This window comes from Lepidothrix coronata, unplaced genomic scaffold (assembly GCF_001604755.1).
Source record: "Lepidothrix coronata isolate B3197 unplaced genomic scaffold, Lepidothrix_coronata-1.0 Scaffold178, whole genome shotgun sequence".
Lineage (NCBI taxonomy): Eukaryota > Metazoa > Chordata > Aves > Passeriformes > Pipridae > Lepidothrix > Lepidothrix coronata.
This window is the reverse complement of record NW_016690358.1, coordinates 632,422-657,434: the sequence shown is the minus strand read 5'-3', so window position 1 is coordinate 657,434 and position 25,013 is coordinate 632,422. Positions and strand designations below refer to the sequence as shown.

The 25,013-nt window shown below is 50.8% G+C and overlaps 1 protein-coding gene across 2 annotated transcripts; it reads left to right on the top strand.

The window, feature by feature from the left end:
* Positions 1-678: 678 nt before the first annotated feature.
* HSPA9 (heat shock protein family A (Hsp70) member 9) lies at positions 679-22,454 on the top strand. Of its 2 annotated transcripts, none has more exons than XM_017830419.1 (17): positions 679-774; positions 2,083-2,141; positions 3,641-3,728; positions 3,819-4,000; positions 4,585-4,709; positions 6,118-6,191; positions 6,274-6,380; positions 7,175-7,337; positions 7,986-8,078; positions 9,731-9,940; positions 12,268-12,495; positions 13,296-13,400; positions 14,476-14,593; positions 16,888-16,982; positions 18,771-18,863; positions 20,673-20,813; positions 21,698-22,454. In XM_017830419.1, exons 1-17 carry the CDS (start codon positions 694-696, stop codon positions 21,755-21,757), a joined length of 2,022 nt encoding a protein of 673 aa, XP_017685908.1. In that variant the 5' UTR covers positions 679-693; the 3' UTR covers positions 21,758-22,454. The 2 variants fall into 2 exon arrangements, with proteins under 2 accessions (XP_017685908.1, XP_017685907.1); XM_017830418.1 differs by lacking the exon at positions 679-774 and adding an exon at positions 1,026-1,208.
* Positions 22,455-25,013: the final 2,559 nt, after the last annotated feature.

The following is a 25,013-nucleotide window of genomic DNA, read 5'->3' as shown; positions in this document are numbered from 1 at the left end:
AGCCCGAGCTGGGCCCAGCCCTGCAGATGTGCCTGCCCAGGGCTGGGCAGAGGGGCAGGATCCCCTCCCTGCCCTGCTCCAAGGCTCTTCCTGATGCCCCCAGGATCCCACTGGCCTCCTTGGCCCCCAGGACACACGGCTGGGCAGGGACAGCTGGTTGTCCTTCAGAGCTGTTCTTCCCAACTTTCCCCACACACATTCCCTGTTTCCCGTTCCCGCTCAGAAGGTCCCGCCCTGACTCCTCCCACCCCGCATGGCGCATGCGCGGGGTGATGCCCCCGTGCAGGTGCCGCCCCGCGCTCCCTGCGCATGCGCAGCGCCGTCCCTGACGCAAGGCCGCTGCAATCGCTGCGCTTTATCCTGGCCGACCTTGAGCGCGCGCCCGCCGTAGGACCCGGGCTGCCCCGCTCCGCGCCGGTGCGCCCCGCGTCGCTCCGCCGCCCCTCTCCCGCCCCGGCGCGCCCCGGCGGGCGCCGCGATCTCTCCGTCGGTGCCGCCGAGGCCGCACGCAGCCGCGCCGCGGCGGCCGGCGGGGCGGCAGCGCGCCCGGAGCGAGCGGCGGAATCGGGCCTTCCGTGGGGCGGCCCGGGGCGGAGGGTCCTGCGGCGCCCTCTCGCCCCCCCGCGGCCCACGTGTGTGGAGGGTTCCAGAAGCGCCGCGCGCCGTGTCCGTGTCCGCGCGGGCTGTGCAGCCATGCTGAGCGCGAGCCGCGCCGCCACACTGCCCCTGCGCCGGGCGCGCGCCCGGCCCGCGCACCCCGCCCCGCGCGCGCAGGTACCGCGGCGGGGACGGCGGGGAGAGACGGGCAGGCCTGAGGCGGCACCGGGGACGGCGGCGGGATTGGCGAGGACGGGGTGTCCGGGGCGCAGCAGGGCGTGCTGTGGGGACATCGCGGGGCTGTGCGGTCCCGAGGGGTCGGAGGGAGCGGGAGAGAGACGGGCAGGCCTAGGGGAGGGCCGGGAGTAACGGGCTGTGGGACACTGGGAGAGCGGGAGGGGCTGTGGGGGCTGCAGGGGACCGGGGGATCAGAAGGGACGGGAGAAGCTCTGGGGGAAGGCCGGGGGATGCTGTGGGGACATTACGGGGCTGTGAGGCCTGGAGGGACTGGGGCACAGACAGAGGGGGCCTTCGGAGGGGGATCAGGGGACATTGCGGGGCGGGGGCGAGTCCCGATCCCCCCCGGACAGGCCCGGGCCGCGGCCCCTCAGGTGCTCAGGTTTTATTCAGAAAATATCACTGTGGGCGCGGGGCGGAGCAGCCCCCGGGGGCGCAGAGGGACCTGTTTGCATGGCTGGGTCTGTTTTGTATAAAGTGAATTTGTGGTGGGAGTGGTGGGTCCCTCACTCTCCGAGTGACGGTGAGAGCAGGGACCGCGCTGGGAAGGGCAGGATTTACGGACAGGCAGGGATGGCACATCCCACAACACTGGCCACAGCAGCCTCACCCACCCACGGGCTGTACCTGCGTCACAGGTCCTGAAAAATGAGCAAAATATTCCTGTCGTGTCCCTGTTTGTATTGAGATGTCTTTTTAAAAGCTCATTCTCAAACAGATCAAGGGCTAAAGCTCCCAGAGCCCTCCAGGATGCTGGTTTACATGTGCAGAGGGGTGGCCACTGCAGAAAGGCTCAGAGTGGCCAAGCTGCTGGAGCTGTGCAGCAGAATCTGGAGCACAGATCCCTCAAGGGATTTAGGAGGTCGTTTGCTGCTGACCAGGCACAAAGCCTCGAGAAATGGGGTTAATGTTTATCTGGTGCTGCTGCTCACTGGAAGCTGAAGGTTCAGAGTTGACTTGCTGAAATGTCTCTTTGCTGGTAACACGTTCATAGGCTGTCCTGTCTGAGGGAAATGCTCCGTTCTGTCATAGAAATCAGGGGTATGGCAGATGAATTGGTGCAGTAATTGGGGTTTTTTAAATCAATTTGACTCTTTCTCAAATCCCTCCTTAGTTTGCACCCAAGTTTTTAAAGATAAACGCTGTAGTGGGACAGTGTAGCTTCAGACACTGCTTGACTCTGAAAGCCTTGGTTTGAAGACCATTTGATGTTTTAAACTAAGTTTCCATCACTGTGTCTGTTTTCAGACGTTCTGGAATGGCCTCAGTCAGAATGTCCTCAGAGCAGCCTCCATCAGGAGATATGCGTGAGTATTTCCTTGGGGTTTGGTTGCTTGATGTTGATATTTACTGTCCTCTTGATACCAGAACTGGTTGTTGTAGCCAGAGATGGAGTAAGAGAGCAAACCCAGCAAAATAAAACTAGAACCTCTGCGTGGAACTTTTCTGAGGCTGTTTCTTTATCTCCAAGGGAACTTTGAGAACTGCTCTTTCCCTCTTCTCCCACAAAATGTGGATTGTTGAGATTTGTTTGATTATAAACAAACTAAAAAGTACCCTGAACATTGATGGAACAAGTTGTTTTACACTGCCATGGAATGAGTGATGCCTGGCTCCATTGCTCTGGGGATAAAGTTCATTTCAAACAGCTCATGCATTTGAATCACTTATTTTTCCTGTTCCAAGGTAATGGGAAATGAGTAGCAGTTGGTTTTGCCTTAGTCAGACATTTGTGGCTGATGCTGATTTGGGCATTGGCTGGGAAATCTGCGTTAGGAAAACTGGTTCTGTTTGATGCAGACGACCTGGGCAGTTGGACATTCCAAGATCACTGCTTTGTTCGTGGAACTGGTGTTAGAGCCACTGGCAGCCTGGGGAGGGAGACAATGATGTCCTGGTGATAAACACAGTCCTGCTCTGCCTGCAGAATGCCTTCCCCATCCCAGAGCATGGCTCTGTAAGGCAAAGCTGTGATTCAGGGTTCTCTGAGCCTGGAGAGGGCTAATACACTCTTCCTAGAAAGGAGGAGGAGGTTCCAATTTTTTTTAATCCCATTTTCCAGACTTAAATTAAGTTGTTGCTCCTCAGGATCAAAAAGGTGGTTTCCTTTGGCTCTGGCTCAGAGAACCCCACATGGGCTGAGCAATTTATCATTGTGGATCCTTCTCCCCATGCTAAGCAATGATAAATAAACAAATACCATCTATTTAGTAGTATTTTGACTCCAGGTGGCTGTTTTCAAACAAGTTGAAACATCAGAGTTGCCCAGAGAAGCTGTGGCTGCCCCTGGATCCCTGGAAGTGTCCAAGGCCAGGTTGGATGGGGCTTGGAGCAACCTGGGCTGGTGGAAGGTGTCCCTGCCCATGGCAGGGGGTGGAATGAGATGAGCTTTAAAGTCCCTTCCAATCCAAACCAGTCTGTGACTATGATCAAAAGTAACCCAAAACAAGTCCGGTCTGTGTAGGGACAAAATTAGTTATGATTTTGTTTTATGTCAAAATCATAAGAGTTGTTGAGAAAATAAATATATGTGTATATAGTAAAGATATTTTGGTGAAGAGGAATATTTTATATGTTTATTCTAACAAACAAGGATTTACCTGTAAATGATCTGATTGAGAACAGAGGCACAAGATTAAATTCCAGTGTAAGAGTTGGAGAATGCCTTAGGTCGGGATGCAGCATGGATTTGCTTCAGCATCAGCTGGAAAATTGCTTTTGTCCTGTCTTCAGGGCTGGCAGTTTTTTTTACTATCTAGTTCTTCTCTTTAGCAGTAATTTCATTTTACCCCACTGTGCTTTGCAGTTCAGAAGCCATTAAAGGGGCCGTCATCGGGATCGATTTGGGCACCACCAACTCCTGCGTGGCCGTCATGGAAGGGAAGCAAGCGAAGGTGAGTGAGGAGGGAGCGTTGTTAGGATTGGAGTGTCCAGCTCAGCGCCCTCGGGGCGAGTTCCCTGCTCCCGCTGTTCTGTGTCCCCAGGTGCTGGAGAACTCGGAGGGAGCGCGCACCACGCCGTCGGTGGTGGCGTTCTCGGCGGACGGCGAGCGCCTGGTGGGGATGCCGGCCAAGCGCCAGGCGGTCACCAACCCACACAACACCTTCTACGCCACCAAGCGCCTCATCGGGCGCCGCTTCGACGACTCGGAGGTGAAGAAGGACATGTGAGTGAGGGGAGCGACTCCACTGCCAGCAAGGGGGGCAGAAAACACCCCCCTCTTATGCTTTAAAATATGACCCTGTTGTGGGTGAAGTGGTTCTGCCCTCGGGTCTCATTGCTCCTGTCTGAGGGCCAAGCTTTCCAGGTTTTCAGAGCTTCAGGGAATGTCCTGAGTTGGACCCACAAGGATCATTGAGTCCAACTCTTAAAGGAATGACCCTTCCAGGGATTGAACTCACAACACTGGTGTTGGTAGCACCATGCTCTGACCAGCTGAGGTCATCTCAGGATCTCTTAGTTTTTGATCACCTTAAGGCTTTCAGAGAAGAAGTAAAAAAGTCTTCCTGATGTGGAAGGAAAAAGTGAAGACTTTTCTCATTCTTGAGGGTATTTATAATCAAAGCTGTAAGATCATACCTCAGGTTTATGATTAAGTGATGTAGCTGATTAAAAGCAGGAGCAGCATATTGGTACTCCTGGGCCTCTGGATCTGAGGCTGCTGCTGGCAAGTTCAGTGTTCTTTGTCTAGAGCTTGTCCATGTTACCTGGTGATAGAGCAGCTGAGCGTGGAATGCTGGTGTTTTGCAGTAAGAACGTCCCGTTTAAGATTGTCCGTGCCTCCAACGGGGACGCCTGGGTGGAGGCCCATGGGAAGCTCTACTCTCCCAGCCAGATCGGTGCCTTTGTCCTAATGAAGATGAAGGAAACTGCAGGTTGGTACAGTTTGGTCTTTGCTGTCTGTGTGCTTTGTAAATGGAGGTGCTGCAGCCAAAAAGGTGCTTTTTTGGTACCAAAGCCTCACAGAACAGGGCAGGTGGGGGGGAGGGTACAGAGTGGGCTCTTAGGAAGCCTCAAGGAAGATCATTCCCTCCTCAATCCCAGACCTTTGGCAAGATATTAGTGCTTTACTTAAAGGATACTCTTACCAGAATTAAGTACCGCCCGAGCTGATCCTCATTGTGATTGAGTTCACACTCACTCAGAAGGGGGAGCTCCGTTTCCTTGGAAGCCCAGTCCTTGTGCCTCCCTGGCTGCAGCTGAGCACGGGCTGGGGCAGCCAGGCCTTGCAGTGGCTTTGTTCTTCCTCAGCTGCCGGGTGGAGAGCATGTAGGGAGAGAGGGAGTGTTAAGGGACCCCATTGTTGGGCTCAATGAATGGCTAATTAGCCAGTGGTGACTTTAAATGATCACTGGGGGAAAAGAGCCATTGGCCTGGAGGATTTTTTTTTTTATTTCAATTCCTATAAAATGGTTTCTGGGGACACTGAGTGATACAGAGAGGGAACAGTCAGTGGCTGTCTTCTTCATCCTCATTGGTAAATATTGCCCAAGCTTATTTTAGTAAGTGTTCTAAAAATTATTTTAGTAAGTACTGAACTAATTAAATGCTTATAAAGTTGGTATATGTACATTATTTGTACTGTGTAAGTTACCAACAGCAGATTTGGTAATTAGGATGAAAAAGAGGAAATTTTAAATGCCTCACATGTTGAACCCTCAAAAAAAGTGGAGAACAGCTTCAGCCTTGCACACTAAATAGACAAGTTAAGGTCTCAGATGAATTCACACCAGTGCCATCCAGTCACTGATGGAGTTGTGGAGGTGCTGCCAAAATAGGCTGTGCTGTCAAAAGTCTACAAACTATTCCATGTTATGTGAAAGGACTGAATTTCTGCACAGCTCCCTCTGCATCTTCCCAGAAAACAGCAAGTCTTTCTTGTGTTGTTAGTTCAGAAAAATGATTTCAAACTACTTAGTAATGGAGAGAGACTATTTGCAAGTGCATGTAGTGACAGGACAAGGGGGAATGGATTCAAACTAAAAGAGAGTGAGTTTAGATTAGACATTAGGAGGAGGTTCTTCCCTGTGAGGGTGGGGAGGCCCTGGCACAGGTTGCCCAGAGAAGCTGTGGCTGCCCCTGGATCCCTGGGAGTGTCCAAGGCCAGGTTGGACGGGGCTTGGAGCAACCTGGGCTAGTGGGAGGTGTCCCTGCCCATGGCAGGGGGTGGGAATGAGATGGGCTTTAAAGTCCCTTCCAGCCCAAACCATTCTGTGATTCTGTGAATAATGACTTGGTGTTCTTACAAGGATAACCTTCTGTTTTGTCTCCTTCTTTTTCCAGAAAATTACCTGGGGCACGCAGCAAAGAATGCTGTGATCACAGTCCCTGCTTACTTCAATGATTCTCAGAGACAGGTACTCATCAAGCTATAAGATTTGGGGGCTTATAAATTGCATTTAACTTCAGTAGTCAGCACTGTTCCTCTTTATCCCTCAGGCTACCAAAGATGCTGGGCAGATCGCTGGCTTGAATGTTTTGAGGGTGATTAATGAACCAACAGCAGCTGCACTTGCCTATGGCCTGGACAAGTCAGAAGACAAAGTGTGAGTGCCTGTGCATTGCACCTCCCCTCTCCCAAATAACGTGCTGGGATTTGCTTTGGAAGTGCCTCTTGTTCTTTCTGGTTTTTAGAGCGTTGGTTGGAGTTGTGCCAAGGTGGACTCACAGCCATGAGTCAGAGCTGTGTAATGTCACCTCTGCTCTGTGCCAGCCAACCTTGTTGGAAGGAGAGTTCATAACTTGCAGCTACAACTTAATTATCAAACCTGATGTCAATTTAATGATCTTGCCCACTGGTGGCAGTGATGGGTGTGGCAGGACAGCTGGGTGACAGCCAGTGGTGCTGCAGGGTAGCACAGGAGGTACCCTGAGCTGTGGCAGGTACCCATGGCCTGCAGCTTCCCTGCCTGCGTTCAGCCTTCCGCTGCTGTCAGGGCTGGTTACGTAAATGCAGGGCTTCTGTTAGAGACTGTGTATTTCTGATGGAGATGACAGTGCTGTGAAAGCCTCACATTCTGAAAAACGTGTTTCATAATAGTTGTGGTGTCCCTGCCCTTGTCATTGATGTGGGTCTGGGTTTGAAGAGGGAGGAACTGCCCTCTCTGAAATAATGGGCAAGGTTGGGCATCGTGCAGCACAGCCTGAGAAACTGCCCCGTGGACTCACAGTGCTCGAAGGATTTGTGCACTGTGAGGTTTGTTTACTGCTGTTTTAAAGGGGCTTTTAACTTCTGCATGCAACAGAGTGAGTTCTGCACACTGCATCTTCTGGGGAGAGTGAGTTTTGAGCCACACAACTTTGTCTAGAAAGTGATGTTTTCCTGCCTTTCTCCCTGCAGCATTGCAGTCTACGATCTGGGTGGTGGCACTTTCGATATTTCTGTGCTGGAAATCCAGAAGGGGGTCTTTGAGGTGAAGTCCACCAATGGTGACACTTTCTTAGGTGGAGAAGATTTTGACCAGGCTTTACTACAGCATATTGTGAAAGAGTTCAAGAGAGAGGTAAGGTGTCTCTTCAGAGCAGAGTGTTACCCTGCTTTTCAAATTCACTTCTGTAGAAGAATGGGAATATTTAATTATTAGGACTTGTTTTGTCACTTATGGCACAGTTAAAATTTAAGAGTATTAGACACCTGTTGGCCCAGCTTCCAGTTCTTACATTTGTCTTCTTGAGGTGGATTATTCATCTCCTGGAAGACATAGAATAGCAGGACTTCTGCCTTTTTTCTCTCTTGTGTAGCAGGGCTCTCCTATGCATAGTCTGCTTGCTTTTAAAAATCAGTATCTGGTGCAGTTGAACGTGATGGCACAGGTGCAAGACAGGGTTTGCTGGAGGAAACTGCAATGGTAATCCCAACTCCTTTGCTAATTCAGCTTTGTCTTTATATTCTCTGATGCAGCAGCTTTTCCAAGCTTTTAATCTGTACCTTACTGTATAATCACTTGCAGAGCAGAGAGGGCTGGCACATTTGAAATGCTAAATACCTCTGCCAGAAGTGAGAGAGCAGAAGTGCACATAGCAGGCTGTATTCTAGAAATATCTTTAGAGTCAAGAGTGGTGAGAAGGTGAACTGCGGTTAGGTGACTCCTGAGCAGAAGCTGAGTCTGTTAACCTGTTGTTTGTCACTTACCCTGTTGTTTGTCACTCAGACGGGTGTTGACCTCACTAAAGACAACATGGCCCTTCAGAGAGTGAGAGAAGCGTCAGAGAAAGCCAAGTGTGAGCTCTCATCATCTGTGCAGGTACGTGCCTGGGTCCAGAGCAGTCTGGTACAATGTTGTGAGATGCTGTGAGTTTTGCATTGGCTTTGTGTACAAAGCTCTGACATTGCTGATTTTTCTTGTGGCAGAACAAGTTCTTCTGTGTAACCAAACAGTGTCACTGTCACAGCAAGTCCTGTACCAGGATGAGCTGTTCTGGAGCACAGTTGCTTGTTGGGAGCTGAGAATGGTGCTGGATTTTGCCTTTTTTTCTGGCAGTGTGTTTTCTGATCCTATAGGGAATGTGACCTTGTTCACAGCTTACTCCGTGTTTCAGAATTTCCCTGTGCTGCAGGGAATTCAGCTGCAGCCAGTGCTGCTGGGTTACTGGAACCACTTATTTGTGCAAGCTCTTCGAAAGCCTTGGAAAACCTTGATGTTACTCATTCCATTGGAACAGCTAATTTGTGTAGTGATTTCTGTAAAGAATCTCAACTTACTTGCCTATAGAAGAGTTGTCCAGACATTGGGCAACATACACCCCCTTTCCTTTTTCCATCCACTTTGTGTATTAATGCATTCAAGCGTGTCCTTTATTCACTACTGAATGAGGAGCTGGAGAAGGAGCAAGTTGGGAGTGTAATAGTCCTGGCTAAGTGAAATTAAGGTCAATTATATAGTAATTGAAATGGGGACTCTGCCAATTTCTAGGTTCTGAATAAACATTTTTAATTTTATTTGATGGTGGTCTTTTTGTTGGCCAGTGGGGAGCTCATAGCAAGGAGTTTAGGCCAGTCACAATGGATGCTTAGTTCTGCCAGAGACATAGCAGGCTCTGTTTTATGTGCTCAAGAGCTGGCAAATCCAGTTTGTTCATAGCAGGAAAAACTGAATTCCTTAACTCTTTAGCAGTGAAGGGAAAACAACTTGCTTTTGGCCCCATTTTCCCCTCATGCTTTTTACCACACTGTTTGTAAAGTGACTGCACACCTCTGTAAGGTGGCTTTAGTTCTTGTTGTGTAAACTTAATCTCTAGAGTTTAAAGCACTAATGTTTTAATTGCTCTGATTTGTAGTGTCTTTTGATGTCAGCATGACTCAGCACTTGAATGATTTCAGTATAAGATTTGCTTTAAAAATCCAGCATGGGAATTTGTAAGAGATTCAGAAATAGCCATAGGAAGTGGGGATTATGGTCCCTTGCACTAATTAACTTTGGCTGTCGAACATGAATTGTTGGCATTTAGAAAACAGCCATGAGTTCTTTTCTTCAAGGAGCTTACCTGATATGGAATGTTAGTTGGCAGAATCTTTGGGAACTCTGAAGATGGGCTTTTTCCTGAGTTGTGCTAAAGGAACAGGATTAATGTTGTCACTTCCAGTGTTTCAGCTCTTACCTCTTGGCTATGACTAATTAATTTGTTTTTCTTAACAATGCAAAACCTTGCAATAACACAGTATTAAAATGGGAGCTTAAGAGTTGTAACCGTGAGATGTGGAGCAAAATAACTGTCTCTTCTCTGAGAAAAGAGACAACATAAAAGTGTTCCTGCTGCCACCTAAGGCCTGGGCTGTAGGGTGAGCAGCCATGCAGATGCTTCAGTACAGGCCAGCAGAAACTGTAACTTGATCTGACTGTGGAGCAGCCCTATTTTCCATTGCTGTGTTCACTCCAAGCCTGTTTCTGTGCTGCAGACTGACATCAACCTGCCCTACCTGACCATGGACGCCTCCGGACCAAAGCACTTGAACATGAAGCTGACTCGGGCACAGTTTGAGGGCATCGTGGCTGATCTCATCAAGAGGACGGTGGCACCGTGCCAGAAGGCCATGCAGGATGCTGAAGTCAGCAAGAGTGACATTGGGGAAGTCATCCTGGTCGGTGGCATGACCAGAATGCCAAAGGTATGAGCTCAGTCCCTACTCCAGGCAGAGCTGGCACAGCTGCCCTGGGCTTGCAGCAGAAAAGCTGAGGGTCTGGTGGCTTCAGAGCCCCAGCAGCTGAGGGCCCCCAGAGCAGAGCAGATGTGCTGAGGAGTCCCATGGAAGCAGTGCTGAGGGACTCTCATCCTGTTAATTAGCTCAGCTTGGTCTGGGGGCTGTAGCTGAGTTGCACTTCACAAAGTGAAGTGGGACATGTCTGGAGTTGCATGTTCAGCTGCAGCCTGATGTTCTGGTATGGATGGACAGAGGCAGCACTGTGGAGATGTACAGGGTGTTTCTCTTGCTGTGGCCTCAGTGTGTGATAAAGGTACACTTCAATGACAGTCACCTGTCAGTAATCTTTGCCCCTCATGGGCTTTACTCCCTGTATAGAGCACTTACAGCAGCTGGGAAGAAGCTGCAGGAGCAGAACTGCTCTGATACCTGCTGGTTGTGTGTGATCAGATACCTGTTGGAGGCTGGGTGTTGGCAGACCCATTTCCCTGCCTGTTCCAGACACTCCTTATCTAATGCCTGGCCCTTCTATTCAGTGCAGATAAGCACCAACAGGTAACTTAAAAGACTGCTGTGCTGACATGCACAGTCTTGTAGATAAGGTGCTGTCTGCAGGTGATTCACTGCTCCTGTTCCAGCCAGTCAGGCTGCTGCTCCCCAAGCCAGAGCTGAACAGGGATGTGCACTGCTCTCTCCAAGGGTCAGCGTGTCCTCTCCTACAGAGCATCAGAATCTCATTCCAGAGGAATCAGTCAGGCTTGGACTGTTTATTTGCTGTTAAGATTTGTGATTTGCAGGTCCTCTCTAGGGTAGTATGTATGTACATGGTCCTGCTTGGGGTTCATTTGGAGTTTGGTGAGAGGGTTTTTCCTCCCTGTATTAAATGACCCTGATGGCTGGAGGTGATATTTGTGTGAGCAGAAGGTCACCCAGAGCAACAAGATAAACAGAAACTCCTGATCTGACCAAAACTTAAGTGGAGTAACTCTGCTATATGTTCCCAAAATCCTTGTTGTTCCAGCTGGATAAAGGAAAAATGGTGTGATTACTTACATATAAAGTGATGACAAACACTCAGTGGGAAAGCCTCTTCTGAAACATTATGTATCCTTTAGGGGTGGAAGACGGGACTTAAATATTGATTTTTATTTTTTTGTATTTATTTTTCCTTCCCCCCTCCTTTATAACCCCCAGCATCTGTGGCCTTATGCTTACAGAATGCTTTCCTGAGTGCCTGTAGCTACAGCTCTGGTTCTGAAATCGGTGCTGATGTGTTGTACACAGCCCAGAACCTTCTCTTCTGTATGTTGTTCTCTTCACCCTGCTAGGAGGGAATGTGGCTTCTTTGGAGTGCTTCCATGGCCAGTACTCGAGGAGAAGTACCGTGGGTGGTTAGAAGTAATGTTTCTGTAAAATATGCCTCCAGAGGGAAAGACTTGCACTTAATTATATGCTCATACATAAAGAGTGTTCCTCTGTAATGAACACTCAGGGCAGGTGTCTCCTGGCTGCAGTGCAGAGTTGGGTGTTTGCTCCCAGCAGTTTTCCAGGCATGTTGTGCTCCCCTGTGCTGGTGTGTGCCCAACAGCTGTACTCGGAGAGGAGCACAAGTCCCACACCCTTCCCCTGTGGGGCAGAGCAGGGGAGTTCTGGGCTGTGCTCTGGTGCAGACCCTTGCTGCATTCCCATGTGGATGCCTCAGCAGTAAGTCTGTTGGAATCATGGGCACAGTCCTTCCAAAGGGGCCGAGCAGTGCAGTGCTAACAACGCCTCTCAGGCTGCTGACACGGCACATCTGCTCTGCTGAAACAGCCTGTTCAATAAAGAGTTGGAAAATTCTGTTCTTTACACAATTCCCTTTTTTTTCTCCTTTATTGCACACAAACAACATGAACTGTGCTTCTGGATTTGTTTTACCTTCCCTGTGTGTGCCTCCACAGCTGTGCTGTCCTTGACAGCTGTGTTCTGCTCAGCGTTGGCTTGTGCGAGTTCCCAGGGAGCATGGAGTGATCCCTTCTGAATATGGCTGGGCTACATAAAAGCACTGCTGTGAGTTGACTTGCAGCTGCAAACTTGATGGCACAAAAGCCTCCAGAGAAGGGGTTGTCTAGACTGAAACGAGTGCATTTCATAGGGTGCATGGAAGATGGGGCACAGACCTGAAGCTCAGTGTCTCTGTCGTGCCACAGGCTCGTGTGGCAGCAGGAGCCCAGGGATGCCAGGCTGAGCCCAGGCTGGCACGTTCTGTGGCAGTGGTGGTTCCTCCAGTACAGCTGTGCTGTGTCTCCATGCAGGTGCAGCAGACTGTGCAGGAGTTGTTTGGCCGTGCTCCCAGCAAAGCCGTGAATCCTGACGAGGCCGTGGCCATCGGTGCAGCCATCCAGGGTGGGGTGTTGGCTGGGGACGTCACTGACGTGCTGCTGCTGGATGTAACCCCCCTCTCCTTGGGCATTGAGACACTGGGAGGTGTCTTCACAAAGCTCATCAACAGGAACACCACCATCCCAACCAAGAAGAGCCAGGTACGAATTGACTCTGGATGGGGGGACTTTCAGGGTGCTCTTGGACACCCAGTGAAGGCTTCCCAAAGCATCCCAGTAGATGGTCTTGTCTGCTCCTCATCTGGCAAAGAGAAGCAGTTGTAGAAATGAGGTTGAATGTCAGTCAGTGAGTATCTCTGTTGATTATTAGTGTGCCCAGGAGTGGAGGGGAGTTGAATTAAAGGGTGCCAAGATAGCCCAGGATGATAGCTCAGGGTTGTTGCAGTGTGTGTGCCATGATGTCAACTGTCAACACATCATTCTGAAGAAGAATTGTGTGGAGACTTTCTGCAACTGAGCACCACACCCGCCGAACACCGCCTTTCTTGGGCTGCATGCCTCAGGAGGAGTTATCTTCTTTCCTATGTTTTAAGGCTCTGACAGACTTGGGTGTGATCCTTTCCTTCCTTGGCCTTGTCTGGGCCTGCTGCTGTGTGCTCACTGATAACCCCGGAGCTGCCTGGGGCATGGGCTTGGGGCAGAGCCCGGCTGTTTCAGGGGGAGATGTTCTTGGGGGAGTGGCTGCCATGGAACCTGCTGCTGACACAGCATGGCCTGGTTTTGTGCCTCCAAGTGCACATAGGACAAGATGCCAGTGAGCTTGGCTGTTGCTAGTCTTGATGCCTTGGAATTTTGTCAGAGGAACAGGAGAACAATGAACATTTAATGATTCTTTCTGTTCCAAGTAGCTTCCTTTTATTCCTTCAGTCAGTTTGTAACTGCATCAGTTCGTGTGTTCCAATTTATTAGCTGTACAGTAACACACTGTTCCTTTTCCATAGGTGTTTTCTACAGCTGCTGATGGGCAAACACAAGTGGAGATCAAAGTGTGCCAGGGAGAGAGAGAGATGGCGAGTGACAACAAACTCCTTGGCCAGTTCACATTGGTATGTGGGCTACTCTGGTCATGACCTTAGACTCGACCTTCTTTGAGACACTCAGAGCCTTCTCCATTTCAGTTGACCCCTCAAGGCAGTGTTGAGGGGGAGTCACTTACAGAAGACATTTGACCCCATTTGTAGTAAAAAAGCAGCTTCCAGAGGTATGGCCCAGCTCTGGGACAGCCTTTCTGTGGCAGGGGAGCAACTAGCATTTAAGATGGAGGTGAGAATCTCTTGAGCAGCCTTATGTGGCACAGGAGCTGCTGCAGCTTTAGGGCCTGCTGATCTAAAAGGGCTCTCTGGCCACAAAAGACCTCTGCAATCCCAAGCCTGTGCAGCAGATAAGCTGAAGGCTGGCCTTTCCTCTGGTGTTGCAGAGACAGGACTTGGAGCAGGCTCCAGGATACCTGCAGTCCCTGTGAGCCAGGGTACCCTGGGAGGTTTGTGGCCTGGTTGGGATTGCGGTGTGTGTGCCATGATGTCAACTGTCAACACATCATTCTGAACAATTGTGTGGAGACCTTGTGAAGCTGAGCCCCGCGCCCTGCTGACTGGAGAACAGATGTGCTCCAGGGATTGGTGTGCAGTGTGGGGCTGCCTGACAAACTCCCTGCCCAGAATGGGTTTGGTCAGTGCTGGAAGAGCCCTGCAGAAAGGAAGGGCTTTGCCTTTTGTACTTTAGAAGGAAGCTGTGCTGCCTGTCACTGTCTTATAATGGTTCCTCGGAAGTGGTGGGTGAAGTCTGTGTCCAGAACTGAGGAAACAGAGCATCCTGCCATGCCCATGGAAAAGGGGCTTGTTTAGCAATAAAGCAGAACCTGTATCACTTTGAAACCAAACTTGGGGGTTTTCTCACATGGTTTCTGTGCAGCTGTCCTGGGTAGAAACCTGTATCCTGTTAAATCTGTCCAGATACTGATGCACCACATGATGCCAACAGGTGCTCAGAGGACTCAGCTCTGAGGGTTGGTTAATAGCTGATTCATTGTCAGATGACCAAGGTAACGTGCCCAGCCCTGGAGCCTCATGCCCTGAGCTCGTGTCCCTGTGGGAGCTGATGGCCAACCCTTGCTCTTCCCAGGTTGGGATCCCCCCTGCACCACGGGGAGTGCCCCAGATCGAGGTCACCTTCGACATCGACGCCAACGGCATCGTGCACGTGTCGGCCAAGGATAAAGGCACCGGGCGTGAACAGCAGAGTGAGTGCTCTGGGGTGCCAGGGATGGGGAGGAAAGGCCTGGGGAATCATGGCAGTGCCATGGCACACTGGGCACTGAGGGGAACACCAGGTGACTCCAGAGGTCATGGAATGCTGCCTTGATGGGCACCCCACAGTCAGGTGGGGACTGCAGCACTGGTTTGATGAAGAGCAAGGATGACCCAAGCAGTCTGTTGTCAGTGCAGCACAGATGCAGTTGAAGTCATCTTCGGCTGAGTGCCTCCCCTGGAAAGGAGGGCAGAGTGAGTTGGGGAAGGGGAGAAGTGACAGAAGTCACCTGTAGATCCATTCTAAGGTGGTAAAGCTCCTGTGTGCACACAGCACTGCCCTCTCCAGCAGCCTGCTGACAGATCCTGCCAGGGAAGCTCTCCTTGCACGTTAAGGGGGGGTGAAGCCCCTGACCATGCCAAGGTCAAGGCAGTCCTCACTGGCAGGGTTTTCCCATGAGTCCTTTTGCCCTGTGTGACAGTCCTTGCTCAGTCCTGCCATCTCCTGGGATCGCTACACCAACGTTTCGGCAGAGTGCAGCTGTTTGTTGGGTTTCCTGCACCAGTCAGCCATGCCTCAGTGCCCAGAGGTTTTGGGCACAGGTTGGCTAACTGAGGGCTCACAGGTGTTTGTGGGCCGTGTTCCTGCTGCTTCCCAGGGTGTCCTGTGTCACTGAGATGCTCAGAGCAGTGACATCCTGCCCTGAGTTACCCTGAAGGGACAGAAAATCCTTGCTTGGCAATGCAGCACTAGTTGTTCTTGAGCTGTGCTGCTGGGCACACTGTTCCTTTGGGAGTGCCCTCTATCACAGGGATTGCTGTCCCTGAGCCTGTCTGCTTGAAGGGAGAAATCAAATTAGGAAGATCTCTGAGTCCAAGGTGTGTAGTGTATAGCTGAACAACTCAGCTCTTGCCAAGACCGTATTTGTTTGTCATTACTCCATTACAAAGGTCTGGAGAGTCAAGTATTTTTGAGCAGCAGGTATTCCCTGTAACCACCTTGTTCATTTTCATCCACTTAGGCTGGAAGTCTTGAACTGGCAGGAGGCTCAGGGACTTCAAGCTGTCAGTGTGTTTTGCTCTGTGGTGCAATGAAATGTCAGGCCTGGTGTTCCAGGGTAATTAATGCCACAGTTGACAGTTTCTAAAGCTCTGTTATGAGCTCAGAAAATTAATTTGAAGCATTTACGGATTCCCCTGATAGAAAATAGATCTCTCTTGTTCTTCTAACTGGGAAGCCTCTGTACTGCTCTTCAGTTGTTTCTTGGAAACAACCCTTGAGCAGTGGAATGCACACTCAGCTAAGGAAAGTATTAACCCCGTATGCACAACTCAGAGGTATGTGCTGCTCTTAATCACACTCTTGGCTTTTCGGCAGCAACATGTTACCAAAACCACACTGCTCGTTACTTCGATTTCCTTGTAGATTTTGGGGGTGTGGCAGCCTTTTGCTGCTAAGTAAAAGGCTTCTGATAATAGGCAACTAGAATGTTTTTTACCTGCCTACCTGTGTGCAGATGTGGTCCTAATTACAAAGCTGAATTGCTCATCCCACATCTGTATCCAGAGGACTCGTGTATGTGTGTCCTTGTTCAGGGTTTTGCACCATTGGCAGCTTTTACATAGAAAACTTACTTCATATGAGGATTTTAATATACCTGGATGTCCTGGATGTTGGTCCTCTCTTTCACAATGAAATTAGGCATTACTGCAGAAATTAGTTAAGTCTAGACTATATTTTTTGACACTAATGGAAGGGGAAAAAAAGGGACCTTTAAGAGCCTGCTCATAGAATCTTGCTACATTCCCTTATTAAGGGCAGTGTAAGGAGCTGGGTGGGGAACTTGTCTTATCCTGCCACCAGCCTGGGCTGCTTTCCAACAGGGATAGGAATCTTTGGTAAAACAATTCCTTCTCCTTGGATTTTTTTGTTAGTTGGGTTTTTGGCGGGAGGTTGTTTTTTTTTAAGTTCCGTGTTTTAACCTGGGATGCCCCTTTGCTTTGGGGGCTTTGGTGCTCCCTCACTTTCCAGGAGAAGTAACTGAAGACCAGCCGAAGTGACTTGCAGACCAGACCAGTGGGGAGGTTGTGGAGTTTGTAGATCTGAGAGATCAGGCTTTTACCTTGCCAGCAGCATCTCTGCCTCTGCAAACACCGGCTGGCTTTGTGCTGCCCACAAGACCTTCACAGGTGCAGCGTCCCTGAGCGAGGCTGCTGTTAGGTTTGGGAGATAATCCTCTCCTCAAGGTGAGAGCACGTTGTTCATTGATGTTCCTCTGTGCTGCAGTTGTGATCCAGTCCTCGGGCGGGCTCAGCAAGGATGAGATTGAGAACATGGTGAAGAACGCGGAGAAGTACGCGGAGGAGGACAGGCGGAGGAAGGTAACGGGGGGCCACGGGGTCCCTGCTGCCTGTCACCCGTGTGCCAGTGGCTGTGCTCACCTCTGAGGGGCTGGGGGCTCTGCTCTGTGAGCCCTTGAGCTGTTACCCCCATATCTGCTTCCTTCCTTACAGTCAGTTCACACTGAGTTGCAAGAAGGTGTCTGCAGAAACATCTGGCTCTGGGGTTTGGGTTGGGTGCCTTGCCCTGTGTGCCTGGCCTTTTATTGGCTCCCTGAGGAGTTCCTGGGCCATGGAGGCAGCAGTGGGCAAACTCACCTGCCTGTTGCTCATGACTAACAGCTTTGCAGCTCTGCTTATGTTTTTGCCATCACTGCTCTTTGCTGCCCACCTGCCTGTGCCTTTGGAGCCAGCCCCCTGCAGCTGGGTGCTCACAGCAGTGCTCTGGTTAGATGGAGACCCTGTGGGGTAGTTAAGCTACTCTGAGTTCATTTGAAAGCTTAATTTATAGAACCTGCCAAGCACAAGTGCACCTCAGCCTCTTCCTTGTTAAAGTGGGAGGTTGCTTTCCATAGTGGTTGAAGTCTCCCTGTGGCATGTGGAATTCCATATCCATGTGAGCACAGTGTTGCCCCTCAGTGCAGGGGAGGCCATCAGGAGGTGCTGGAAATCCTCACTGGCTGTGTCAAGGAAATACTGACACTTGCCAGTCGAGTGACTGGACCTGTGATACACACAGGATTGATGGTTGGAACTAATTGCTTTAATGAGGGTAATACTAATGAATTATCCAACTAAATATAGAGCATTGATTTTTAAGTAGACACAGCACAGGCTGACTCTGGGATATGGCACCAGCATATGATTAATGATTGCAGGAACTGGCACATGGGATTGATCCAGTCTGTGCTCTTCCAGTCTGTAGGAAGCTGCCTCAGGTGTTCAGGCAGTGCTGTAAATCTTGCCCTCAGTAGTGAAGGGATCAGAAAGGGACTGAAGGGGAGAAGGCAGGGAATAAATTCACAGGAAGCAGCATCACCTCGGAACTTGTAAAGCCACAAAGCACTGGCTGATGAGCATTTGTGGGTTAGATGGAGAACCATCAAAGAGCTTGGTGTGAAAGTCCCACTGTTAAATAACCTCATCATTACCATGAAGCATAGGGGAGGCATTGAAGAGACTGCAATGAAAACCTTCCTGCTGCCTTACTTTGTATCTTAAATTGCTGGATAAGTTCTTCCCTGTTGTAGTCCTGAACTGGGACTCACCCCTGTTCAGTGAGCTCTAGAGGAAGGTGATTAGGTTACTTTAACACTTCTCTTGACTTGACTTGTGTAATTGTAATTGTCAAAATTCCCTCGTTAACTTTTCAGATCATGGTTTTACTGCTGTGGAAATCTCATGAATGCATAAACGGGAGGTTTTGTAATAAGGGAACACAGCTAAAACAACCAAGCATTTGAGTTGTCTCTAGTGTCCTTGTTGCTGAAGAAGCTTCAAAAGCTTTTCCAAAAGCTCTGTTGCTTTCCCAAGGATCAGAGTGTGCTGTGCTGTCCCTGAAGTTCCAGTGTACCAGCAGTGATACTGCTTTAGTACTTCAACCTCAGGGAAGTGAGTTTGAGTGTGGCAGTGTGAGGGCTGACTGGCCTCTTTGGACCTCTTGGTGCCAGAGTGCATCTAGGAATTGTTTGCTTGTGTTTCTTGCCCCCTTGACACTAAGAAGGACCCTGTGTGGGAACTAGAATGGAGCTTGGCAGTTTGGGCAGAGAAATGTGCTCAGGTTGTGTCAGCAGTGGTGTTGCAGCAGCCCCTGACGAGCTGTGTCCCCAGGAACGTGTGGAAGCTGTGAACATGGCTGAGGGCATCATCCACGACACCGAGTCCAAGATGGAGGAGTTCAAGGATCAGCTGCCAGCAGATGAGGTAGGGAGTTCCTGACCCTGTAGTGTAAAGCAGGTAAGGTTCCTTATCCAGTCTTTGCTCAGACTCTCGCTTAACTCACAGCTGGCTCTGGCCCCTGGCACCAGCTCTGGGCATGTTTCCATGCCAGGTAAAGGTGGCATAGTCCTCAATCTCTGGTTTTGGGACTTGGGATGAGTGTGGTTGGTGGGAGGCTGTACAACAAACTTAGAGGAGCAGGGTTTGGATAATGGCAAATACCCCATTTCAAAGTGTGAGTTCAGTGTCACTGAGGATGTCAGAGCCTGGGAGGCTGCTCGTGAAAGGTTTCTGCACGAGCTCTGTCCTTGGCTTGGCCTTGCAGTGGTTTGATAAGAACTGTGCTGGAGCCTGTGAGGGAGTTTTGCTCCAAAGCTGGAGATCCTGGACAGTGCCTGCCAGTGTGTTAACACAGGGAGAAAGGCAGAGCTGCTGTGCTGTCCTGGCAGTGCATGCACAGCACCCAGGAGCTGGGGGGCAATAAAAATTATTGTATCAGCTTAGCTCCAGTTTTTCTCTCTTGGGAACGAAACGGATGTTTTAGTATCAAAGAGTGCTTTTCACACCACTCTGAGGTGGTGCACTGTGGATTTACAGAGCGCCCAGTCTCTGGGAAGCAGAATAAAAAGGTTTCTGGGGCTCTGGGGTGTTTGGGGGACATGATTATAGTTTATTGGTAGTAGCCTCTGGTCAGTTAAAAGGCTGTTTCTCAGCCAACAGATAGTGACAGGACAAGGGGCAGTGGTTTTAAATGGACAGAGGGCAGGCTTAGATGGGATATTGGGAAAGAATTCTTCCCTAGGAGGGTGGGGAGGCCCTGGCACACGTTGCCCAGAGCTGTGGCTGCCCCTGGATCCCTGGAAGTGTCCAAGGCCAGGCTGGACGGGGCTTGGAGCTACCTGGTCTAGTGGAAGGTGTCCCTGCCCATGGCAGGGGGTGGGAATGGATGAGCTTTGAGGTCCCTTCCCCCACAAACCATTCTGTGATTCCATGATACTGGCTGGCTCTCTGGGGTCATGATCACTGGAGTTTTCTCATACAGGAGCACAAAGCCTAAATCCCTGTTCTCTGCAGGGACTGTTCCCTATAACTTTTTTGGGGGGAAATACCAGGGGGAGGTGGGCAGCAGTGCTTGGAGCAGCCCTGTGCCAGTGGGGGCTGACAGCAGCTGTTGTTCTCCCTCCCCTCACCGTGGTGTGACCAGAGCTCTGCCTGTTCCTTGCACAGCTGTCCCCAGGAGCCCCCTGCCCCTCCAGCACCCTGCCAGGCTGGCAGGGGAATGCCAGCCTGTGTGGGGGTTGACAGATGGCTGCAGGGCTGGGATGAGCCCACACTGCTTTGGTTTGCCTCTCTGCTTCTCCTCCCACGTGCAAGGGGATTAACCAGGGTGGTGAGCAGCCTTACTCGTTGGCTCCCTGACAGTGCCTTAAATATCGATGAAAACCAGCTTTCTCTCCCCTTCCCCTGGCTCCTGGGGTGGCTGACTCATGGCTGAGGTGTGCCAGGCAGAGACACGGCTGGCGAGCTGTCAGGCTCTGCAGGGCTCTCTGTCCTTGGCACCTCTGCCCAGACAGCAAACAAGGCCCCATTAACGCCAACTGGGACATGGTTAGTGAAGTGGACAGGTGCCCACTGGGAACTGGGCACAGTCCTGGTCCCTGCAGGCTCAGTTTGAGGCTTAACTTCATGATTTCTGGCAAGGAAAGGTAGTTTTGCTGTGGCAAATAGGTGGGATGGAGATTCTCAGTGAACCAAGTGCAGCATTTCACTGTGCTTGTTGTGTCTTATTTGCAGTGCAACAAACTAAAGGAAGAAATTGCTAAAATGAGGGAACTTCTGGCTCGTAAAGATTCTGAAACGGGGGAGAACATCAGGCAGGCAGCAACCAGCCTGCAGCAGGCCTCCCTGAAGCTCTTTGAAATGGCATACAAGAAGGTAAGTCTGGGGGCACTTCCATCTCAGAGCCCTGGCATGGGGAAAGGGGGGGGTCGGGACCCCAAACTCCAGGTAAGAGCTGGGCTGGGAGGGAGTTGGAACACTAGATTCCAGCTAAGGGCTGGGAGGGAGTTGGGATCCCAAACTGCAGAGAAGAGCTGGGCTGGGCTGGTGCTGAGCCTTGGAGCAGCTCCCTCTGAGTGACACTGGCTGAAGGGGCAGCTGTGGAAGGTCAGGGAGAGCTGGAGGCCTGAAGTCGTGCCCATGCTGCCATAGGTGCCCTGCATCCAGGCCGGGGCTTCTGGTACTGTACAGCATTCCATGGAGAAGTGCTGGGAGCTCCTCTTGAGGAGCATCAAGAAGAACACAGAGGGGGCTTTTCCCTCAGTGCGGGGGGTGCCTGAAGGAGAAAAGCAATGCCCGATCTTATTTTCAGGATGACTAAAACAAGCTTCCTGTTCAGTCTGCCCAGAGCCACAGTAGTAAGGCCATTGGGATTTTCTTCTCCATCTCCTTCCCAGTGAAAGGCCCCCCCATTTGAACCCTGGCCAGCGTATTGTTACCTGTCCAGGGAGGTCTTGCGCTGCCCAGGTGACCTTGGGGGTCCTGAGCTGTCCTTACTGTGGAAAGCTGCTTTCCTGATGTCAAACTGCAAACGTCCAAAGCTGCAGTATAAGCTTGTTCCATCCCCTGGGAAAGCAGAAATAATGGGAAGATCGTTCCCTCCCTCTCAGAGCTCTTGCAGAGGTGAGGTTGGTTCTGTCCTCCAGTGGAAGTTGCCCCTTGCCCTGAGGGGGGGCTCTCCGAGCTGGAGCAGCGAGCTGGGGAAGAATGTCCAGGAGCAGTTTGGTGTTACTACAACTAACAAACCAATGTTTTCACAGATGGCCTCTGAACGAGAGGGTTCTGGAAGTTCAGGAGATCAGAAGGAAGAGAAGCAATAAGTCTCTGTCTTGCCTTGGCTGGAGTACAATGAAGAGGTCGATTTTCTTGATGCTTGGGAGAGAAGGGACCTTCCTGAGCAGAAAGGGGCAGAATTCAGACTTACTGTGTTTTTGCAGTATTCTATATATAAAATTCTTTAATGTATAAACTTAGTGATGTGTCTGCTAGATAAATTGTCACTTGATGAAAGTTAATTCGTGCCAGACAGAGTTGGGCCCTGGGGCGTTCACCTGAGGCACCTGGGCACTCGCTGATCATTTAATACTTGACACAATGGTGTATTAAATCTGAGATCCCAGTTTGGAAACCATGTCACTAAATTGAGGGTGGAGATGGAAGTAGTGCTGGAACAGGGAGGAGAAGAACTGCATAGACCCTCCTTGTGCATCTGAGGACCTGTGAGCAGGTAATGAGGCCTGTGAGCAGTAGGGCAAGGCTGGTGACGTTGGTAGAGACTGTTCAGCCCTGAGCTAGGCTGGTACCCTTGTTCTCAAGGAAAGGGGGTACTTCAAACTCAGCTGTAACAGTATTTCTTACACAAGAGGCTATGTGGAAGTTAAATACTTTGCTTGTCTGAGCCTTCTGCTCCATCCTGTGTCTGTTCTCTGCTTATGGTAAAACAATTTCCTTGATAATAAAACTGTTACTGGATCCACTCTGGATTTTTTTAAAATAAAAGCAGAAAAGTGTCCAACATGGAGTTCATGGTATCCTGGCCTTTGATGGAGAACACGAGCCTGTTACTGCCTGTGAGAGCTCCAGGGGAACAGGCAGCCTGTCTGGAACTTGGGCTTCATTCACAGGAAAAAAGGAGGTCTCTGGTGTCAGGTCAGAGTTGATCCCTGCTGAGAGTGTCTCTGCTGCACTCACGAGATGCCTGAAGTCCTGTGACTGCAGTAACTGGGACTTCACCCTCAGGCACTCTGTGCTTAGGCTCAGCCTTAGCAAACCAGCTGTAGGCTCGGAGCAGCAGTTGCCCACTGTGGCCTCTACAGCCCAGTCTTCCAAGGAGGTGTGTTCTCCTTGCCACAGTAAAGGTATCTGTGTCTCCTTTTTCCACATCTGTGTCTCTCTGTGTCATTGACTGAAAAGGAAACACAGTTTACAGCTGCTTTGTCCTAACACCTCAGCTATTTAGGAGGGAGGAAAGGATTTTTTTTCTGGCTCTAGACAGTTTCCTAAATAAGAGAAGCTATGGGGGAAGGCTACAAGTGCTGATTCTGTGAGCTTTCTGTTAAGTTACAGACTGGAAGGGACCAAGGCTGGGCAGTGAGGGGGAGCTTGCAGCCTTCTGTCCTGGTGTGGAAGGGGCCCGGGGCAGCCAGAGGAGCAGGGAAGGGCAGTGCCCGGGGTGCCCAGCGTGGGGTGCTGTGGGGGGCAGGCGGCTGTGCAGGGGGGTCTGCACAGCACTCGTGTTGTGCTGCCTTATTGCAGGGGGACTGAGGAGATCCAACCCAGACTGCAGTGCTTTGCTTTCAGCAGGGGAGCTGGTGGGGCCTGGGGACCCTGGCTCTGCTGTGGCTGATTCCAGGGTGGTTGTGGGGTATGGTGCCAACTGCCAGCCCGCGGGGCTTCCACCAGGCTGGTGGAGTGAATGTGGGTCTCCCATGAGTGTACAAGTGACACAAAGGGTGTGGGTCCAGGCCCTGTTCTGTTGGGTTTTTCAAGTGGCAAGTCTGTATTTGTCCCAGTTTACTTGGATCATGTCGCTGGGGGCTTTCCTGGAAGTTTTGAGGAACAAGTGGCTAAGGACGTTCATGTCCACAGCAACTGCTGCTCCCAGGAGCCGTGTGTGTCATCGGGATGGGCGGCTCTGTGTGTCCTGAATGTGCTGTGTCCTGTCACAGCACCACCCTGCTCTGGGCTTGGGCAGGAGCACGTGGCTGGCCATCTACTGACAATTATTTTTACAAGGCTTGACTGCAGGTGACTTCTGTCCTGAATTCCCTTCTGCTGCTGCTGCTCCTGTCAAAAGTGATCCCCTGCATAAAACCACAGTCCGAAGAAGAGAAGGAATTCTCCAGCAGAGTGAGGTGGGCGTTTCAGGCGCTGAAAGGAAATGTCCTTAAGTGAAACAGTTTGCAAAGCATCTCGGTGGAAGCTGTTCCTGCTGCCTCCCCCAAAAGGCAGCCAGCTGTTGCCAGAGCAGGGCTGGGGCAGCCCAGGACAAGGGGCTGCTCTGGGAGCTGCTCACGCGCCATTTCCTCCCTGCTGGGATCCGTGGACGGATCCTCTGCTGCCTCCAGGGTCCTGAATCATTGATCAGGATTGGCCTTTGCTTCTTCAATGAATTATTTTCCCTGTCGCAGTTTAAATACATCTTTCAAAGATGTTCTTTATTTATTAATGTGCTCTTCTTAGCTCCTCCTTTATAAGCTAAATTATTGAACTGAGGAAGGAGCAGTGAAATGAGGTGATGTGTGTTATGCTGAGAACAGTTTCTTGCTGGGAAAACCTGCCAGGGCCCTAGGCAGGAGGTGCAGCAGCTGGGCTGTACCTCTCGGGGAAGGAGCGACTGCTCTCCTGAGCCATTGAGTGTTACCATCCCACCACTGGGAAGGCACTGGCAGCACTGGGACAGGTTGTTGGGGGTTTGTTTTCCACACAGGCCAATACTTATTTCAGGAAGCTCCAGTGGTGCTGCAGCTCTGGAATAAATTACTGCTCTGTGGGTGGTAGTAATCAAGAAAAATTTAGTAAAACTTTGGGGAAAAGGCAACAGGACAATGTTCCCACCTACCTGTGGTGGGAGCTGGTCAGTGCCAGGCACAGCCCTCGGGCTCTGTCAGCCTCAAACACCATCCAGTGACACAAACAGGACTGAGCAGATCCCAGTCACAGCTCCTGCCTGACTAAGAGGGGAGGGGAGGCTGAGTTTCCAGCCAGGCACAGGAATCTCCATGTGCCTGCAGTGCCTTCTTTTCCCTTTCCTGGGAGCCTTCTCCCCCAGCTCGGGACAGTGACCTGTTTGGGGAGTGTGCCTGGTGGGGATGAGGCTCTGCTGTGTTCCTGTGCAGGCAGGCACTCAGCTTCCTTGGGGAAGTACTTGCAGCACTGCCCAGGAGGAAAGAGAGAGTAGAGTCCCTGGATGGAGCTGGAAGGGCAGGAGTGCCTGGGAAGCACAGAGTAAGTTGACCTCCTGCCCCTCTGTGCACACTGTCCCTGGCACACTGGACACAAAACTTCTATCTCAGCAGATCAACTCCTAAAGCCACACCTAATCCACTGTCTTCCTGCTCCAAGGAGGATTAAAAA